This window comes from Sphaeramia orbicularis, chromosome 24 (genome assembly GCF_902148855.1).
Source record: "Sphaeramia orbicularis chromosome 24, fSphaOr1.1, whole genome shotgun sequence".
NCBI lineage: Eukaryota > Metazoa > Chordata > Actinopteri > Kurtiformes > Apogonidae > Sphaeramia > Sphaeramia orbicularis.
The window spans coordinates 360,456-380,895 of record NC_043979.1 but is presented as its reverse complement, the minus strand read 5'-3'; the positions used below and the strand labels follow the sequence as shown (position 1 = coordinate 380,895).

At 39.0% G+C, this 20,440-nt stretch overlaps 1 protein-coding gene across 2 annotated transcripts in view; it reads left to right on the top strand.

Moving 5' to 3' along the window:
- LOC115414905 (puratrophin-1-like) overlaps positions 1-14,658 on the top strand; it is a 51,121-nt gene extending 36,463 nt beyond the window's left edge. Inside the window, exons 1-6 of one of the 2 annotated variants that reach the window (XR_003934726.1) lie at positions 2,106-2,241; positions 3,276-4,176; positions 6,645-6,741; positions 6,832-6,936; positions 10,135-11,501; positions 14,566-14,658. Coding sequence is in view for 1 of the 2 variants with exons in the window: in XM_030128267.1 (XP_029984127.1) it covers positions 1,994-2,241; positions 3,276-3,411 (384 nt within the window). In the remaining variant the exon portion in view is untranslated. Of the gene's footprint in view, positions 1-1,993; positions 2,242-3,275; positions 4,177-6,644; positions 6,742-6,831; positions 6,937-10,134; positions 11,502-14,565 lie in introns of those variants that run through there. The other variant, XM_030128267.1, reaches the window with a different exon arrangement.
- Positions 14,659-20,440: the final 5,782 nt, after the last annotated feature.

Genomic DNA, 20,440 nt, shown 5'->3' with positions numbered 1-20,440 from the left:
AGGAAGAAATGATAAAATTTTGGTGGTGATGGGGGGTGCAGATCTTTCTTGGTGGAGGTCTGCGCTCTGAGTGCTTTTCTTGTTCAAAAATATAATTACTGTACACATCATTTTGGAAAAAAGAGATGATAAATCAAACAAGTGTTCAGAGAACACAAACCTCTGCCAAGCACCCCGAACGGTGTGCATGTGTGGATTGACTATTTCTTTTTAAACAATGGATGTGCAAAACAAATTTCATAATGATATTTGATGAATTGCATTTTTTATGATTTTTTGAAAATGGTGCATAAAAAATAACAAAAGCCAACAAAGCGTAACGGAAGAGAACTGGAGCGGAACGATATTTCGTACAAAGTTGAAGCTTGGTCCCAGTCATGTGTCTGTCCAATTAGATTCAGTTCACATCAATATTAGTTGAGTTCTAATTTTAAATGTGTGGTAAATGGGATTTTCAATGTTCAATGTAAATGTCCACAGAGTCCACATTCCACAGTGGATGTGGACAATTTAGTTCCAGATACAAGAGATTGTTCTAAGATACAGGTGGATCCAATTGGAGGCTAATCAGAGTCGTTTTGAATTTTTGATGAATTTTGGAAAATTGCTCAATGATGGACAGATGGAAAATTGTAGATGTTGTGACCTTGACTTTGGCCTACTTGGCCCAAAATTTAATGGGTTCGTCCCAGGGCCTAGGCCTATCTGTGGGGAAGATTTGGGAAAGATGGGTGGAATACTTTACCCCTAAAGTTGCTAACAAACAAACAAACAAACCAAAGTCATCACAATACCGCCTGGTGTAGGTAATAATCAAAAAGGTTCAGAAGAACAGTCCACTTGGGGCTTAGTGGATGCTTTGGACTTTGGTTTACACTGTGAACTGAAACCTTACAGTGATGGAGGGAAACCCTGGATATATTTAGACGTGGGTCAGTTGGATTTGTTTCTCATATCACATCTTCAGAAACAGACTGACTCAACTATTATTTGCAAGTTATCTCAAATTTCTGTATTTGATATGGATCCATATTGTACATGGATTAGATTAGATAGAATGTTATTGATCCTTTGGTCAGAGCCCTCAGAAAACTGAGGTTCCAAAAGCAACACAAACACTGAATATACACACAAGAAATACACACAAGAAAAAAGTAACACAATAACTATAAAAAAAACAGGAGGGAAAAAATGCACTCGCATATTGGAAAGTACCAGTAGAGACACAAGAAGAACTGACAATAAATAAGTGGATAGACAGAACCATGGGAATTTATAGGATGGAAAGAATAACCTTCACTGTCAATTTGAAGATGGATTTTTTTTTTTGTGCAACACTGGGAGGATGGGTGAGATGACTGCATGAATATGAACCCCAAATCCTCTGAAGGAAATTTGTGTGTTTTTATTTATTTTTGTTTCTAAATTGATTCTTTATTTTGAGATCCTGTATGCCAGGACCATGATGAGCTGCTGTAAATGTTTCTGTTCTGTTTTTTTTACATCTACTCGCTGGGTGTGTATAGTTTGTGTATTTGTCTGTTTTTTCAATGTGTGAAAAAAATCTGAATTCTTTCAATAAAAAGAGAATTAAAAAAAAAAAGGAAAGTACCAGTAGAAACAAGTAGTAATAATAATAATAGCTTATGTCTTAATAATATATTATTGTATGCACAGTATGTGTATATACGTAGTTCAATCACAGGATAAAAGTTAGAATAAAGTAATAACAGTATTAACAACAATATACAAGTAATATAAGTATGATGATGATAATAATAATGATAATGATGATGATGATGCATTTTGCCTTTGTAGAAGTACTCTTCCCAAGTCACACATTAATGATTTATTGTAGATTATCGTCAGGTATTATGGGAAAGAAAAAAAAGTAAAAAGAGAGGAAAAAACGACAGAAGGAAAAAAAAAAGGTATTATGGGATGGCCGTCTGGTGGTCAGTGCATCCTGAACCAGTGTTGTGTTCTTCCACAGGCCGACAGCTGGTACCGTCTGGTTCTGTGTGAGAACTTCCTCCAGGAGCTGCTGTCGGGGGTAGAAGCAGACTGTAACCCCAGACAGAGGACCAACTGGGGGACCATTCTCCCATGGAGGAAGAAACTGTCTGCTTTCCTGAAGAAGAACCCCCCTCCAGACATGGAGGAGCTGCTCCATCTGGCTCATCTGTCCAGTGTCATCCCAGATGGACACGTCCAACAGGCAGGAAAACGCCTGTCCCAGAGGTGAGGGGGGAGAGGGTCTTTGGAAGAAATCAGATGAGTTTTGTTGAGGTTGAACATGTCTGTATATCTCTATATTTGTTTTTGCTCAGTGTACATATGTTGTCATTATGCCTGAAGGTGTCCTTTAGACCAGTGGTCCCCAACCGTTTTTTGTACTACAGACTGGTTTCATGCATGAAAATTTTCCACGGACCGGTAAGAGGTGTAGGGGTTCCAATAACAAAACCCTTTGTCACTTCAGAGCATGTGATCTGAAACACTTCCTGTATATCAGACAATTACAATGATTCTACAGTAGAATATCAACTCACCCTAATGCAGAATAAGTCAGAACCCTGGACTGGTTTCCCTGCAACTAGACGGTCCCATCTGGAGCTGATGGAGACACACAGTCCAGGTGGGTTCCATAGATCCAGTCTACTCTGGATTCTTGTTTTGGTAACGCAGTCACAGAAAGATATGAAGTTGGAAACAGACGGACTTTCAGGGCTTTTGTGGCGATATCTGCATATTCTGCTTTGACTTGAATCCAGAATGCACAGAGGTTTGAAGCTGTCTCAAACATGGATGGATGTGCTGCTGCAGTTTGGAGGCACTTGTGTGACCCCTGTTGGACCCAATGAACCTGGAACTGAGGCAGGAATCCTCATATTTCCTTCTAAATGCATCTCTCTGTTTGCAGGCAGTCTGTGACCCTTCTATAGCCTCATCGTTTCCTTGTTTCTTCCCGAAAAAGTTTTCCAGTGAATTTTGTTTTTGGCTCATTTCTTTAGCTTGTGTTTCTACTGATTCAGGAAACTGTGCACCTGAGTTTAGCAGTTGTGAGGCGAGGGCAGAAACAGTCGCTTTTCAAAATAAAATCTCCGTAAGACTAATGGAGAAAATTGTTTTAATATTAACCACTTTTTTTTTTTTCTTTGCGGCCTGGTACCAAATGATCCACGGACCGGTACCGGTTGGTTAACTTCTAAAAAACTTCCAGTCACTGTGAAGATAGCTCTTTTTTTCTACAGTATTTGTTTTTGTTCCTTCAGGTGTATGAGTGTGAGGAAACTGATCATCTCCTCTGGTCCTGTAGCTGTCGCTCAGCTTCAGTCGGCTCTGCAGTGGCAGTATGAGCTCCTGCGGGGGGGGCGCTCATGTCAGTCAGCCTCCTGCCCACAGAGATGAAGCATTTCTGGATGTTCACAGGGACCCCAACTGTAAAAGTCCGTCAGAACTGCGCTGTAGTCCTGACGCTTCCTGGGGCGGTTCAGAGTCCGACTTGACTAACTGTAAACCCAGTCTGGACTCGGCCCCTGTAACCGGGTCTCTTCTGGCGTCGGCTCAGTGTAACCCCGCCTCTCTCACCTCATTCGACTCGGGCTTTGACGGAGCAGGGAGCAGCCACTTAGAGGGGATGGAGGGTGTGTCCAGATCAGGGGGGGGCCGGGACTCTGTGAGACCTGCTTTGAGCCAGACTCAGATCAATGAGGAGAACCTGGTGGGGTTGTGGGGTTCTGAGGATCACACAGACCCGTCCAGTCCCAGTCCCAGGGTCCAGGTGGTCTCTAAAGTGACGGCGGATTCCCTGAACTTGGAAATCAAAGTGAAGCGTTCGGCGGCTCCGCCCAATAACCCCTGGCTCAGTTTACCGGTCGATGATTTGGAGAACTCGTACACGGTCACCATCACACAGAACCCACAACCGCAGCTCGTAGACCCGACGGTCCACGGAACCAGCAGATGTCGAGACCAGCCCACGCAGACAGAGGTTCTGAAGGACCCCCAGACCACGGACTGTACGTTATCGTCACAAAGCACTTTAGAGGATTCTGAACTGAGCCCCATCCATGAGGTTCTGTCCAGCACCATCAGAGACAAGTCCACCTGTACCACAGAGACCACCACCATGATCTGGGACTCCTACGACCTGCACGAGCAGTATGTGGACGGGTAAGACTCTGTTTCCTTCTATAAAAAAAAATAATCCAAATAAACAAACCGTGTGTTTACAAACCGACCCGGGACGTCACTCGGGCATCTTCAGAATTTTGTTGCAACGTGCACTGTGGTAAATGGAGGTTCGCGCAGCCTCCTGACAGCGGCAGCACGACCATATGATATTATATGGATGAAACAAACACGCGGAAACAGCTGGAGGAATATGCATAGAAGGAAGGGAGTTCCTGCCGTTTCCGATTGTGTCTGTTCCAGCTGCCGCTGTAAGGTAGCTGTGCGAGCCTTCGCTTCCCACAATACATGTCGCGACAAAATTCCTCAGATACCCGAGTGACGTCCCGGCTCGTTTGTAAACACATGGACTGTTTCTGGTGGATGGAACTAAGAAACTGTTCACCGTAATGCATGAGATTCAGGTGAGTAATGACAGACAGACTTACAGATTCATGATACTGAGGATATGACTGAGGATCTGATGAAAAACTGGTCATGAAAGTCTTCAGCACCTTTAAGGTCAAAACAAAAAAGAGGAATAAACAAAAAAAATGTATTTTGGCTCCAACTCCAGTTTGATTGTAACTTTCAGATTAGAGTGTAGTTCTGTTTTACTGATTTGTGTTTTTTATTTGCTTTGAAGTACTTTGTTTCACCTTTTAGAAGCTTAAATGAATTCAAAGTAATTGCAACTGTAGGCTTTTTAGTTGTTTTTTGTTGAAATTTAAGCATGATGGTTCAGTTACGAAAAATCAAATTCAGTTTTACAAGAAAACATTTCTAAGGTGGTCCTCTTGCATTTACAATGTGGTATGACAGAATGCTGCAAAATAATACACAAAAATACTCTTGTACCCCTTAGATCAGGGCTCACCAACCCTGGTCCTCCAGATCCACTATCCTGCATGTTTTAAATGTTTCCCTCTTCCAGTCCACCTGACGGTCATTATCAGTCTGTTGCAGAGCTGGATGAGAGGATAATCATCTAAAACATGCAGTATAGTAGATGTGGAGGACCGGGGTTGGATAGTGGATCTGGAGGACCGGGGTTGGATAGTGGATCTGGAGGACCAGGGTTGGATAGTGGATCTGGAGGACCGGGGTTGGATAGTGGATCTGGAGGACCGGGGTTGGATAGTGGATCTGGAGGACCAGGGTTGGACAGTAGATGTGGAGGACCGGGGTTGGACAGTAGATGTGGAGGACCAGGGTTGGTGACTTCTGCCTTAGCTGTTGTTGGTCAGCTGCATGAACAGGTTCTAATGTAAGGATGGGGAACACACTAAAGTTACAGATTCTGTTTTTTTTTTTCCTTCAGTGGCAGTAGTCTGCAGTGGTCATCTAAAGGTGAATTTTCTGTTTGGAAGGCTCCACGGTTTGTCAGGGAATGCCTTGGGTTCAGTCACCGTCCATCAATTAAACCTAACCCTACAATGAGGATAAATGAAGTACGGCTTTTAAAATGGACTAATGCTGCAATTCAGTTTATGGAAAACTAGTTTATGAACACTGACTGAAAGCAAGTAAAGGATAAATGATGGTAACTTGTATTCAGCAGGTTAGTGATGGCTAATATCACTACCTAAACCAGGGCTCTCAAACTCATGTTCTTTCAGGTTCCACATTCAGCCCGATTTGATCTCCAGTGGGCCAGACCAGTAAAATAATAGTATAATAACCTATAAACAATGACAACTCCAAATGTTTGTCTTTGTTTTAGTGCAAAAAACCCATTAAATTCTGAAAATACTTACTTTTATAAACTATTCAAACAAAAAAGGTGGGAATAACCCAAAAAACCCTGAAATTTCTTAAGTAAGTGCAATTTTAACAATATTCTGCCTCATCTTCTCATTAGTCCATGTGCATTCTGGATCAGATCTACAAAGACACTAAACACTGAGGAACAGGAAGAAAAGAGTTCAAATTGGGCAGAATTTAATACAGACATTTCAGGTTGGACACATTTGTTCAGGTTATTCACATTTTATTGGTACAGGAGAGTTTGAAAATGTAAATATTTCCATAATTTAATGTTAGTTTTTGCACTAAAACAAAGACAAAAATTTGGAGATGTCATTATTTACAGACATAATGTAATATTATTTTTTTCCACATCAAACCAAGAAAAAAATATGAAGTCATCATTTTTGTAGGTTATTATGCTATTATTTTACTTCATCATATTGGTCTGTATGTGGAACCGCAACGAAAATGAGTTCCACAGCCTTGACTGTGGAATTTTTGCATTTCACAAATTCATCCCACAGGCTGGATTTAGAACCTTTGGTGGGACGCATTTGGGCCCTGGGACGCATGTTTAACACCCCTGATCTAGAGAGACTGGCACACTAGGCTGTAAGAACAGTAGTTTATAACAGTGGGTTTAACATCTGACTCTTTTCATCATAATTACTTTTTAAATGGCAGAACTGGGTTTGATAAAGACTGTCAACTTGTCTTCTCAGTGTGAGTGACGTGTCCCTGAAGGACTGGGACGTAAAGGAACAGGAGGGTTTGAAGGAGGTGGAGAACATTCTGGACAGGGCTGACCAGATACTAGCGGTAAGGGGCGGGGTACACAGTGATGTACATTCATTCTTTGCTCCTCCATGTGAACAATAGTACAGTAACCTTTTTTTTTTTTTTCTCCAGGAGGAGGAGAATGTTCTGGCTCAGGAGGCCATGCTGGATGTCCTGCTGAAGGAGGACCGTCCCGGTCACTGGCCCCCGTGGAACGCTGAGGTCCAGCTCTGTGAGGTATGTTCATGTTCGTCCCACTGGACTGAAACTGTCTGTCCAATCAGACTGGACATGGATGACATGTCCCAGTGAATTCAGACTTTGTTAGCTCGTCTTCTGTGTACTTTTTCTCCTGTTGGTTCTCAGTAGTCATCTTATCTTGTCACTCTGATCCCATGTTTTATTTGAACATCTTCCCTTCACTTATTCCAAAAATGCATTTAAGCCCAAACTCAAACCACCTCTGTGGTTCCACCATGACCAGATAAAGCCCTCATCCCCTCACAGTCTGACCCAGAGACCCTTTATCTGCAGCCTTGACTGGACACACGTTTTAACTGGAGATAATACACCAGTTACCCAGAATTCATGGCACAAACACCTTGGGTTTGGTCAATATGGGCAGTACTTTAATTATTCTATTTTTACATGTTTTATTGTTTTATTATACCCCGACCCTCTGGGGTACACACACATATATATATATATATATATATATATATATATATATATATATATATATATATATATATATATATATATATATATATATATATATATATAAGTGCTGGGCAGCAGTGATTAAAATTTTTAATCGCGTGGATTTCTGTAATTAATCGCATAGTTATATGGGGGGGGGGGGGGGGGGGTTGCTGGCATCAACAGTGTGTATTCCTTTCAGTGATATTTCAGACTGCAGTACTCCGCTGATCAAAATAATTGCACATGTCAGTGCTTCCAAACACCTGTGCCCCCCCCCCACCATCTGAAGACATTTAAAATGAAAATGTCCATGGAACAGACCGCTACTGTTACATATGTTTATGTCCACACCAGTGTATTTCTGCTTGTGAGTGATTGACAGGAGTCTTAAGCCCACTAATAAGTACTAATACTAATAAACCCAATAATATGGGATGTTCAGTTGTTAAAAGTAAACAAAGGGGGCCCTCTAGTGGTCAAAGGGGGCCCTCTAGTGGTGGGAATAAGTGTCACTAACGTATGTTTTGTCCTTGCGGTGATCCTGTAGTCAGTTCATACATAAGAAGGAACTAACAGACACGTTTCTGTCACTCTGTTTGTATGGCCCCAAAAACGTTTGCCTGTGAGTATTTTATGTTCAGTTGTTGTCAGAATGAATAGTGTCAAATATCTCTGATGTGAACCTTTGTTGCTGGATAAAAAGACGTAAATCTTAAATTAATCTGTAAATGCTAATCGTTAGCATGTCTATGGATTTTCCATTCAAGTTAGTATCAAGCTAGCATTCTTTTTCCCACTCATTTAAATGTATAATGCCATGTAAATGTACTAAGGCAGTGAACAGAACTCAGACAGATTTAGTTTGTATGTGTCAGTTTTACAGTGAGTCTACAGGAACAGATTTGGACAGAAGTTTTGGGCGTCCGACTTTTCTTGGGAAACCTGTTGTCTATCTGCAGCTAATCGCTACATGAACACCAGCAGAAGAATAGGAGTTATAATTGTACTGTCCTCGCTAAGACGTCTGTACTTAGTCTGAACTAGACAGCGAGCTAAACTGAACTGACGATGCCAGATCTGTGCTCTGAAGTCTGCAGCTTTAATGTACATACTTGACATCATGCAGACTGACAGAGTGAACTATAAATAAAGACAAAATAAATCAATTAGTTATGTCTATTAATGATATTAATGCATATTCACGGAGAAAGTATAGATGTAATTATTCTAAACTTAAATTGACTGCTAATACAACAGTCACATGGTAAATGAGTACAGGTTAGTTCAAAGGCTGGAATATTAAACACAACCAATAAATTTACATAAACTTAACATGAACCTGCAGAAAGAATTAGCAACCCATCTGCGACTGCTAGCATAAACGAATTAGCTTAAACATGTTAATAACACATTGTAATAAACACATCCAAAATAACGTCATAAACATGTTTCTAACGGCACGTTTGCATGTGAAATATTTAACAAACAGTCCGTTTCTGATCCACTGTAAAAACGTGGCAATGTTTCTGTCCTGTTCATTATTTCAGAGCAGATTCAGCTCCTTCCTGCTGAAATGTCGGGATTTTTTTCCTTTCTAATATCAATATTGATCCCAGTATTGATGTGTTGCATGACTCCAGTAGTCAAATAATCAGGTTACAACTCAAAATTGTACTTTGATTCAGATTAATTTAGTGATACCAATCAATTAATATTGAATCGAATCGTGATTAATCGATTCAGAACCTTATGAATCGAAATTGAATCAATTACGGAACTTGGCCAAGATACCCAGCCCTAACACACACACACATATATATATATATATATATATATATATATATATATATATATATATATATATATATATATATATATATATATATATATATATATATATATATATATATATATATACAGGGTGGGGAAGCAAAATGTACACTGAACATTTAGTTGTTTTTTCTCAGCAGGCACTACGTCAGTTGTTTTGAACCCAAACATATACTGATGTCATAATCATACCTAACACTATTATCCATACCTTTTCAGAAACTTTTGCCCATATGAGTAATCAGGAAAGCAAACGTCAAAGACTGTGTGACTTGCTGAATGCACTCGTCACACCAAAGGAGATTTCAAAAATAGTTGGAGTGTCCATAAAGACTGTTTATAATGGAAAGAAGAGAATGACTATGAGCAAAACTATTACCAGAAAGTCTGGAAGTGGAGGACGCAACAAAAAAAGTACCAAAGCTTTTATTAAAGCTCTCAAATCCAAAATCCTAAAGGATCCAACCAAATCCATGAGAAAAATGGCAATTGAACTTGAGGTAAACAACAAGACCGTTAGAAATGCAGTAAAATATGATTTGAAGATTTGACATGACTTTCAATAAACTAATTGGTCATACACTGTCTTTCAATCCCTGCCTCAAAATATTGTACATTTTGCTTCCCCACCCTGTGTGTGTGTGTGTGTGTGTGTGTGTGTATATATATATATATATATATATATATATATATATATATATATATATATATATATATATATATATATATATATATATATATATATATATATATATATATATAAAAAATAAATGTCAGTGTCCATACACCGCTGTTTGTTGCTGTTGTGTGTGTTTTTGTGCAGATGTCCTCAGTTCTTGATGCTGTTGTGTGTTTTTGTGCAGATGTCCTCAGTTCTTGATGCTGTTGTGTGTTTTTGTGCAGATGTCCTCCTCTGAACTGACTGAAGCCGGTGTTCTGGGCCTGGAGGACTGTCCTGTTCCTGCAGAGCCGCAGACCTTCAGTGAGCACAGATCTGAGGTGGACGGGCACCGTCATGAAGAAGGTGGATGTAACAGCAGGCCGGACCTGCTGACGGAGCTACGCAAAGTCCACGTCCTGGATGAGCTGATAGCAGAGGAGAACCTGAAGATCCATGAGCTGAGACGCTGCAGTGAACAGGAAACCTCAGGGAGCGGTCCTTCAGATCCAAACCAAGCATCCAGTCTGAGTGAGGACAGGCATGTTTTCAGACTGCAGCTGGAAAAGGAGAGAGAGGAGGTGGAGAAGCTGGAGAGGAGCCTGGATAAAGAGCAGGAAGAGGAGGTGGAGAAGCTGGAGAGGAGCCTGGATAAAGAGCAGGAAGAGGAGGTGGAGAAGCTGGAGAGGAGCCTGGATAAAGAGCAGGAAGAGGAGGTGGAGAAGCTGGAGAGGAGCCTGGATAAAGAGCAGGAAGAGGAGGTGGAGAAGCTGGAGAGGAGCCTGGATAAAGAGCAGGAAGAGAAGGAAAATAAGGATGGAGCTGGAAGAGAGGGCACATGTTCTACAGCAGAACAGAATGAGGAAGATGCAGCGCTCTGTGGGGAACGTTTTCAGGCTGAATCCAGTGGTGATGATGTGGATCAGCTGGAATCTGACACGAATAAGAGCTTGAACCTGGAAGATCCTGACTCCGCCCCCAAACTGCCCTCATTGAATGAAACTGGATTGAACAGTGACTCAGACGAGGCGTCTGCAGAGCTGGGGATCCATCCACTGGGATTAGACTCGCTTGGTGAAAATTCAGCCGTAAGCAGTCCAGAAAGTTCTAGGACACTTGAAACACAACTGAAGGATGGGGTGTTGACCCGGGTGGTGGATCAGCCCAGCTTAGGGCTTCACCTCCTCTGAGCAGCAGTGCCACAGAGGATGAAGCGCCTCATTCCATTGAGGTGACCAGTGCAGATGTGTCCTCAGCTGATCCCATTCCCACTCAGTTCACAGACAAACAGCCCCACCCTCCAGACCAGGACCAGGACCACCTCCAGGTTCTCCATCCAAATGTGAAGGAACACAGTAACAACAATAACAACAACAAAAACCTCCAACTGGAGTCAAAAATGACTTTAGACTCTCCTGACATCAGCCTAGATGACACAAAGGGACAGTGGACAGACGAAGGCTCAGCTGGTCCAGATGCAGGTCCACATCAGTGTCCTCCTGACTGTCCTCTGGAGTTTGACCCGGGTGGAGGAGGTGGGGTCTGGATTTCTGAGGCCACCAGGACGTCAGGCAGTGGAATCCAGACCCAGTTCAACACCAACATGACACAGGTAAAGAGGAGTGGATGGACAGTATGTATCAGTGGTTCCCAGCCTTTTTTTACTCCTGACCCCATTTTAACATCACAAATTTGTGGCGACCCCCTGACATTCAAAATGGAGACATTTTTTTGCTAAAATTATTTATTTTTTATCATGTTTATCATGTATCAAGTTTGCTAAACTATGTTGCAAATAAACATTAATTGTAGACAACATTCAGTCTATATAATGTATATTATTATGGATGGAGGCAGTGAAGCCAGGTGTAGATTACTGCACAAAGGGAGGATTTAATTTTTAATACTGAACAAACAAGAACTCAAACTATGAATTATGAAAGAGCTGCAGCATCTGAAACTGACCACAGTGAACATTTGACACATAAACAGAACCACAGTGCTGCACTTTCAGAGTTTGTCAAGTCTTTTATGTATTGGGATTGTCTCTGTCAACTCACCATGTATTTTTTATTAGTTTTTTGTTTTTTTTAATCAATTTCTAGAAATTTCAGGCGACCCCACATGGGGTCCCGACCCCAAGGTTGAAAAACACTGGTATATAGACAGGTACATGTAGAAGGACGAATGATAGTTTCACTCATGAGCATCCAGTTAGAAAACAAAAAAAAAAACAAATGATCATCGAAAACACAACTATTGGACTAAAATACACAGAAACTGTGAAAGGCGTCAGGGTGGGAAGAACTCAGGCCTTTTCCATCCACTTTAGATAAGGTCGCACCGATCTGATATCTGCCCCGATATCAATATTTTGGCTGATCAGGGATCTGCAAAAGCAATTGATCCGTAAGATCAATCCTTCCACTTTAAATTTTTGCGACATGGGCTCCATCATGCATGCAGAACATAATTCTAAAAGTAACGTGAGCTCCCCTCACATTATCGTTGACCCTGAAAACAAATTTGTAACCGGGAGGGGGACAATGTGCCGGGGGTGTGTGTGTATGTGATGTGCCAAGTGATTTATACTGTTGTGATGTAAAACAGTAGTCACTAATGCTAGATTAGTCGCTCGTGTTACTTAACCTTTGAGGCACTGGAGGAGTTTGCAATTTTTCTTTTTTTCCAATTCATTTATGTTGCTTGTTGCGATATTGTGAGCTTGGTGCTTAAAATGAGTTTGACAGCCATGTATTAACCCTTTAATTCAGGTTCCACATTCAGCCTGATTTAATCCAAAGTGGACTAGACCAGTAAAATACTAACATAATAACCTATAAATAATGACAACTCCAACTTTTCTCGGTTTCTAGACTGAAAAAGTAAAATTGCATATGAAAATGTGACTGCAAACTGTGCTTTAAAAATATGAATAACCTGAACGACCTGAAATTTCCTTAGAAAATCAGTGTAATTGTACCAATATTCTGCCTCAGTTTATTACTTATGCATGTTCATCATAACGTACAGATACAATGGATCTACAAATACACACAACATTTAGTAACAGACAGAATATTGGTCCAATTACACTCACTTTATTAAGACATTTCAGGTTATTCATATTTGTTCAAGTTGTTCAGATTTTTCATGTAAGTGTACTTTTTTTTTTTTTACATAAAACAACAACTGAACAACTGTAACTGTACCAATATTCTATCTGTTACTAAGTGTTTTGTGTATTTGTAGATCCACTGTGAAGTTTCAATATTAAAACATTTGAATTCCATGTACTGAAGATGGTAGATGTGTAATGTAGATATAAAAACAAACAATTTTAGTCCAATTACACAGATTTATATGAAGACAGTTATTTTATTCCCTTTTTTTTTTTTTTAAAGGATAGTTAATAAATGTAAACATTTTCAGGTAATTTTGCTTTTTGACACTAAAACAAACTGAAACGTGGTGGTGTTGTTATGACAGTATTGAACTGGTCTGTGTGTGGAACCTGAACTCACATGACTGACACCTTTGACTGTTAATATATTCGATGTAAATTCACCCTCAGCCCAGATTGGACCCTTTGGTGGGCCGGTTTTGGCCCACGCGCTGTCTGTTGGACCCCCCTGGGTTAATATTTACCCATCATTCTCAGTATCTGATCTGTTTATTACCTCCGCCAAGAGGTACTGTGGTCATTTTGCTTTGTGTATTTGTTTGTTTGTTTGTTTATTCTCATCTTTAGTGTAAAACTCTTCCACCCATCTTTCCCAAATCTTCCCCACAGATAGGCCTAGGCCCTGGGACCAACCCATTCAATTTTGGGCCAAATAGGCCAAAGTTCAAGGTCACAACATCTACAATTTTCCTCTCTGTCATTATTGAGCAATTTTCCAAAATTCATAAAAAATCCAAACGACTCCGATTAGCCTCCAATTGGATCCACCCGTAGCTTAGAACAATCTCTTGTATCTGGAACTAAATTGTCCACATCCACTGTGGAATGTGGACTGTGTGGACATTTACATTTAACATTGAAAATCCCATTTACCACACATTAAAATTAGAACTCAACAAATATTGGTTGGAATTGAATCTAATTGGACAGACACATGACTGGGACCAAGATTCAACTGTGGACTAAATATGGTTCCGCTCCATTTCCCCTCCGTTTTGCTCTGTTGACTTTTGTTATTTTTTATGCACCATTTAAAAAAATAATAAAAAATGCAGTTTGTGAACTATCATTATTCTGACATTAGTTTTGCACGTCCGCAGTTTAAACAGAAATAGTCGATGCACACATGCACAGCGTTCCGGGTGCTTGGCGGAGGTTTGCTTCTCTGAACACTTGATTGTCACAGGATAGTTTATAAATGTAAACATTTTCTGGTAATTTTTTCTTTTTTCCACTAAAACTAACTGAAAAATGCGAGTTGTTATGACAGTATTGAACTGGTCTGTGTGTGGAACCTGAACTCACATGACTTTGACACCTTTGATTGTTAATATCTTCAGTGTAAATTCACCCACGGCCTACATTGGACCCTTTGGTGGGCTGGTTTTGGCCCACGGGCCGGCTGTGGACACCCCTGGGTTAATATTTCATTTCCATCATTTCTCAGTATCTGATCTGTTTATTAACATAGTTCTTTTCTTAAATTGCTCAGATGACCAGTTTCCAGACCCCCATCGTCCTGGACACTGGGTCTGGTTGATGAAAGCTGGATTTGCAGATCAGGACCTTCCAAGTGTCATATTCCGACCATTATCGGACTACCCAAATATGAGGTGAGGGTCATTTAAATTTTTAAATCCCAGAGAAAATGTGTTGTATTTTCATGTTGCTTTGGTTCTGTTTTTAATGTGAGCAGGAATAATGAACAGCAGTGCTGAACGAGAGGTGTACATCGGCCATGAGGCTCAGCACATGAGGGGGGTGTTGGCTTTGAACATCCCATCAGGAACGGAATCATCCGCAACTGGGACGACATGGAAAGGTTGAACACTCCCACTTATCGGCATTCGATCAGTGGTCCATGATAGAAGGAAATGGAGGTCCCCAGGTCTGAGTGTTTGTAGCACGAGAAAGATTTTAAAAAAAAGGGTAAAATAAAACATAAAAGGGAAATAAGGTAAAAATAACAACTACAATAAATATAAATAAATTCAGCTGTTAATGGGGATGGACAGTACTGAAGTCCAAATACTTGGTTCTGATAACTTTTTAACCCTTGAGTCATTATTCCGGGTGAAGGTTCACATATTAAATAAATATTGTATATATTTAATACATATGTGTAGTTTTTTAACTTCTAGATTTTCTAAACAGACTTGTTAGTAGGGGTGTAACAAAATATCGGTTCTGCAATATATCGCAATATTTCATTTCACAATACTGTATTGATATTTAAAAGTACTATATCTATTTTTAGGTATTTATTCAAATGCAGATATTGTGGAGGTTCATTTTGTTTTTCTTTTTTGTTTATATTGTATTTATTCTTATTTCACACTCTTTTATTAAATAATGTTCGTTCCTTTGTTTGGATTGAACTCAAATCCTGTTCTGATGTTAGTTGTGAACTAATAGAATCTGAACATTTGAACAGGATCTGAAACTGGAATGTGTGTAAAACAGAATTTCAGTTTGAACACAGTTTGAACATTTGGTGATAGAACATTAGATCCTGTTGGGATCAAATACAAATGTGTTTAGTATTTGGGCAGATTTCTGCTGGAATTCAATTCTTCAAAGAAATAATCAGTTTTAAAAAAAGAAGCAAACAAAAAATTGCCTTTTAACAGTATCGTGACATATCGTGATATATCGTATTGTGACTTGTCTTGTATCGCCAGATTCTTGCCAGTACACAGCCCTACTAGTTAGTTTAGGTTTAATGATTAAATCTGAACTGTGACAGAAAAAGACCATCGATATAAACTGTATCTCAGACTCAGATGAACATACGTCATATTTTATTTCCCTAGAGGTGGTGCTGTCGTCTGTGCTGCTCCCTAAACCGTGTCGTACATAGGGCTGTAACAATATGAAAATTTCATATCACGGTTATTGTGACCAAAATTATCACAGTTATCATTGTTATCGCAGTATTAATGAAATTGTGTTTCAAAAAGTACTAATACACACACTGAAATAATTTAACCAAGTTGTATTTCAAAAAAACTAATAAATAAAATAATAGTCCCAATGTCCCTTCTGTGTCAGAAACATTCAAATATTAACCCTTAGTGGTCTGAGTCTATTTTTGTCTGTTTTTCAGTCCTTTTGATTTGGCCTTTATATACTATATAAACAATGTTTACTATACCCATGTTTGGGATCTGTTTTTTCAGCACAACTTCATCTATATCATCTGTCTATTGTTTTTTTTTTTCACTTTAACCTACTATAAAAACACAAAAGGACCAAAACACACAAAACATATATAAAATCCAATTTGAAAAATGTATATAATTTATTGCATAAATAACACACAGATGCTTAATGAACCTTTTTCAAAGACTTTAAAAGTGAAAATTGGTTCCAGATATTAGGTATATACAATTAAAATTGTAATAAATTAAAACTCTACTCAAATATTTGACATAAAAGCAGATCTTTATATAGGGTTTTTTCCCCTAAAAGTGCGATAATCAAACACAGTTATCATAATTAGAATTTAAACAGTAATACTAACCGTCTGCAGTTTTAGCGCAGTTTATGGTTATACCGGTAATGTTTCCATCCCTAGTCGTACATAATGCGTGTCTTCTGTGTGGTTTATGCGTCAGATCTGGCATCACACCTTCCAGCAGCTGTGTGTGGACCCAGAGGACCAACCCCGTCCTGGTCACAGAGGCCGCCATGAACCCCCTGGAGAACCGCCAGCGCACTGTGGAGATCATGTTCGAGTGTTTCGGCGTTCCCTTCACCTACGTGGCCATGCAGGCGGTGTTGGCACTGTACGCCGCGGGCAGAACCACAGGTGAGGTGGCGTTGGGCCTCAGGTTGCACATGCACCACCCAGGGCTTTTCCTACAGGTCCTCAGTTAACGTTTTTGGAGGTTGTCTGTGGAGGCGGAGCTTATGGCGCTCATGGTTTTGGTTCTGTGGTTGTTTCTGCTGCAGGGGTTGTGTTTGACTCTGGAGATGGAGTGAGCCACAGCGTCCCGGTGTTTGATGGATACTGTCTACCCTCATGCGGTGCAGCGCTCCCTCTGGCCGGTGCCGATGTTACCCGCGCAACTGAAAAAGGTATTTAGTACCTGGGGTTGTATCTGAGGCCTTCAGTGACCTTGACCTTAACCCTTTCATTCATACTGGTCACTCCAGTGGACAGTTCTTCTCCAGCGTTCTCTTGTATATTCATGTGTTTGTTGTTTTAGTTCCATATCAGCCGACACAGTGGGGGGGGGGGGGGGCACGTAATTTTAAATTAACTCAGCAGTTACGTTTCGGATGGATGGACCAAACCAGGAGAAATGGAAGAATCTCACCAAAAAGAAGGTTTGAGGTTTTAAAAGTTAAAACAAATAGCTTGATTTATTGCTTAAAAAGTTACAAAAAGAATGAAACACATTTCGTCACAGAGAGGAAAAAGAGAAAACCTGCCAAAAAGAGTGTCCTTTATACCTTTTTATAGTCTTTAGTGACTGTTGGAGACTCCCATTATTCAATGATGCCATTCGTCGTAGGCTTATTATTGGTTAATGGTAGTTACTGGGCAGAACATGTCAGTCACTCCAGAAGCTAATTCTAAGAAAAGCACATGCTTTTGCATGTGCACAGCTCTTCCTTAACACTTGCACTGTTAGGCTAGCATTTCTTGACCACAAAAATCCCAAAGTTCATATTCTGTTTTTTCTGCTCTATGCTCGTTACCAAAACTACTTTCTAAGATGTAAAATTAGATCTTTTAGGTAGAATCTGATCTCTGCTCTGAGTTCAGCACAAACAGGTGTGAGTTCATCTAAACCACACACACACACACACAAATCAAACCTGACTGTTCAGTACCTCTAAAATAAAAAGAATATTACTATTATATAAGAATATTACTCAGAATATTACTTAGACTTGCAAACATAAAAAGACTCTTCAAGCAAACAACTTTGTAATGCAAAGATTAAGCAGACAACTTATAACGTTACATTTCCTCTTCTTTTCCATTTTGGTTCATGATGTATGATTTATGATGTTCATCCGACATTTCTTGGAGCAAGATTTAAACACACATTCAACTTCCAATCAACGTAAGATACGTACAACACTTGAGAAACCTGATCTGCACTAACATGTTTGAGTGTAAGTCAGTTGTTAATTGTTAGACTGTAATTAACAGTTTTTTTTTTAAAAGAAAGGGATTTTTTTGCATATTATCTCCATGAAGTGAGTAATAATTAGTATTAGAATATGTTAAAATGTGAGAAAACATCACATCAGCAGCAGTTAACAGTGTTTTAATTTCATTCTTTTCATATCACTTTCTGCTATTGGGTCAAAACATTGTATTCGAAATCTCTCCGACGGGACATTGTAGAGACAATTGGACAGATTAGTGTTGCTAAATGACCCATATTTTTACGTTTTAAATTCATTTTCGCTTTAGTTGGACCATAAGGGATTATCAAAACAAAGGAGCTACTTTCTATTGAAATAAATGTTGGAATGGCAATCAATCAAAGTTTGCTCTCTGACGGGACATGACTGTGTTTGGACCCTATTGGGTTTTAAATACATGCTTCTTTACTTCAAAAATTAAATGCATAGTGCAGCTGAGTGGACATTTTTGTAATGAAATTTAAAAAAAAAAAACAAAAACTCAATCACATTGTTTTTTTTTCATGCCTAAGGAGGAATAAAAACACTCTAGACGAAAAATCTTGACGAAGGTTCTCATAATTCATGCATGAAAGGGTTAAAGAGTCTAAGTCAAGGTCATTAATGTCTAGACCACAGGTGTCAAACATGCGGCCCGGGGGCCAAATCCGGCCCACTAAAGGGTCCAGTCTGAACCCTTGGATGAATTTGTGAAATGCAAAAATTACACTAAGATATGAACAATCCTTTCAGTTCAGGTTCCACATTCAGACCAATTCAATCTCCAGTGGGTCAGACCAGTAAAATACTATCATAATAACATATAAATAATGACAACTGCAATTTTTTCTCTTTGTAAATGTAAATATTTTCATGTATTTACACGAAACCAAAGTATAATTTCACAAAAACTGTGAACAACCTGAAATGTCTTAAGAGAAGTAAGTACAATTTTAACAATATTCTGTCTGTTCTTAAATGTTTTGTGTGTTTGTAGATCCGCTGGGATCTATAAGTTATACTGTACATGTGTAAATGATAAACTGAGGCAGAATATTGTTAATTTTTGTTGATTATTTATTCAGTTTGTTCATGTTACTCACATGTTTTGAAAGGATAGTTTGTAGATGTAAATCTTTTCATAATGTAAATTCACTTTTTCGCTCTAAAACATAGAGAAAAGTTTGGAGTTGGCATTATTTTATATATTATTCTGTTGTTATTTTACTGGTTCAGCCCACTGCAGATGAAATTTAGCTGAATGTGGAACTGAACTAACATGAGTTTGACAGCCCCTGGTCTAGAGTTTAACCATCTTCTGCTCTAAAACTACTGGTTGGATTGATTTCAAATTTTTATTTATATATATATATATAATATGTATCTCTTCCTTGTGACAATGTCTACGAAGTTGTTCAGTTTCAGAAAGTGACCACAAGTGACAGTTAAATATCATATGGTGCCACTAGCTAAGATTGCTAGAGGGAAATAAATCGATTTCGTATCGATCCGACATTGAAAAAGACGAAAACAAAGGGAATTTTTTTCCATAATTTTTTATAAGCTTTAGTTAATTTTGTAAACACACAATACAGTTTCAATTAGTTATCTTTTTTTTTTCTTTTAATTATAGTTTTTATTTATTTCAGTTAACGAAATGTTTTTTTTTTCAATTCTAGTTTTGGTCATTTTGTTAGTTTTCATTAACGTTAACGCCCAATTCAAGTTTTTTTTTTTTTTTATTATTTTGATTTTTTTTTTTTTAATTCAAGATATTTTTTTTCTCAATTTAGGATTTTTTTTTTTTTTTTATTTCAAGATTTTTTTATTTTTTTTGCTTAATTCAAGAGGTTGTTTTTTTCCTTAATTCAAGATTAGTTACCGTTTTTTTTTTTTATCTTACTGGCCAATAGGCCGTAAGCTACTGTCGTCTGTTACAAAACTTTCAATCGTCTTCTTCTCCGAAACTACAATTCCGATTGACTTCAAACTTGGTATACAGCTTCTTTATGATGATGTCAGCAAAAGTTAGGGAAATTATTTCAATCTGGATCTGATTCTGGATTTGGTGCCACTTTGAAAAATGTCCCCATTGTCAGAGATAGGAAGTGGATGGATGCAGTGACTCAGTAAATATAAATGATATCCAGTGTAAATGTCTCCAGTCCAGCCCTGATGGGCAGATGACCCAAACATAATGTCAACATGCTGATCAGGATCTT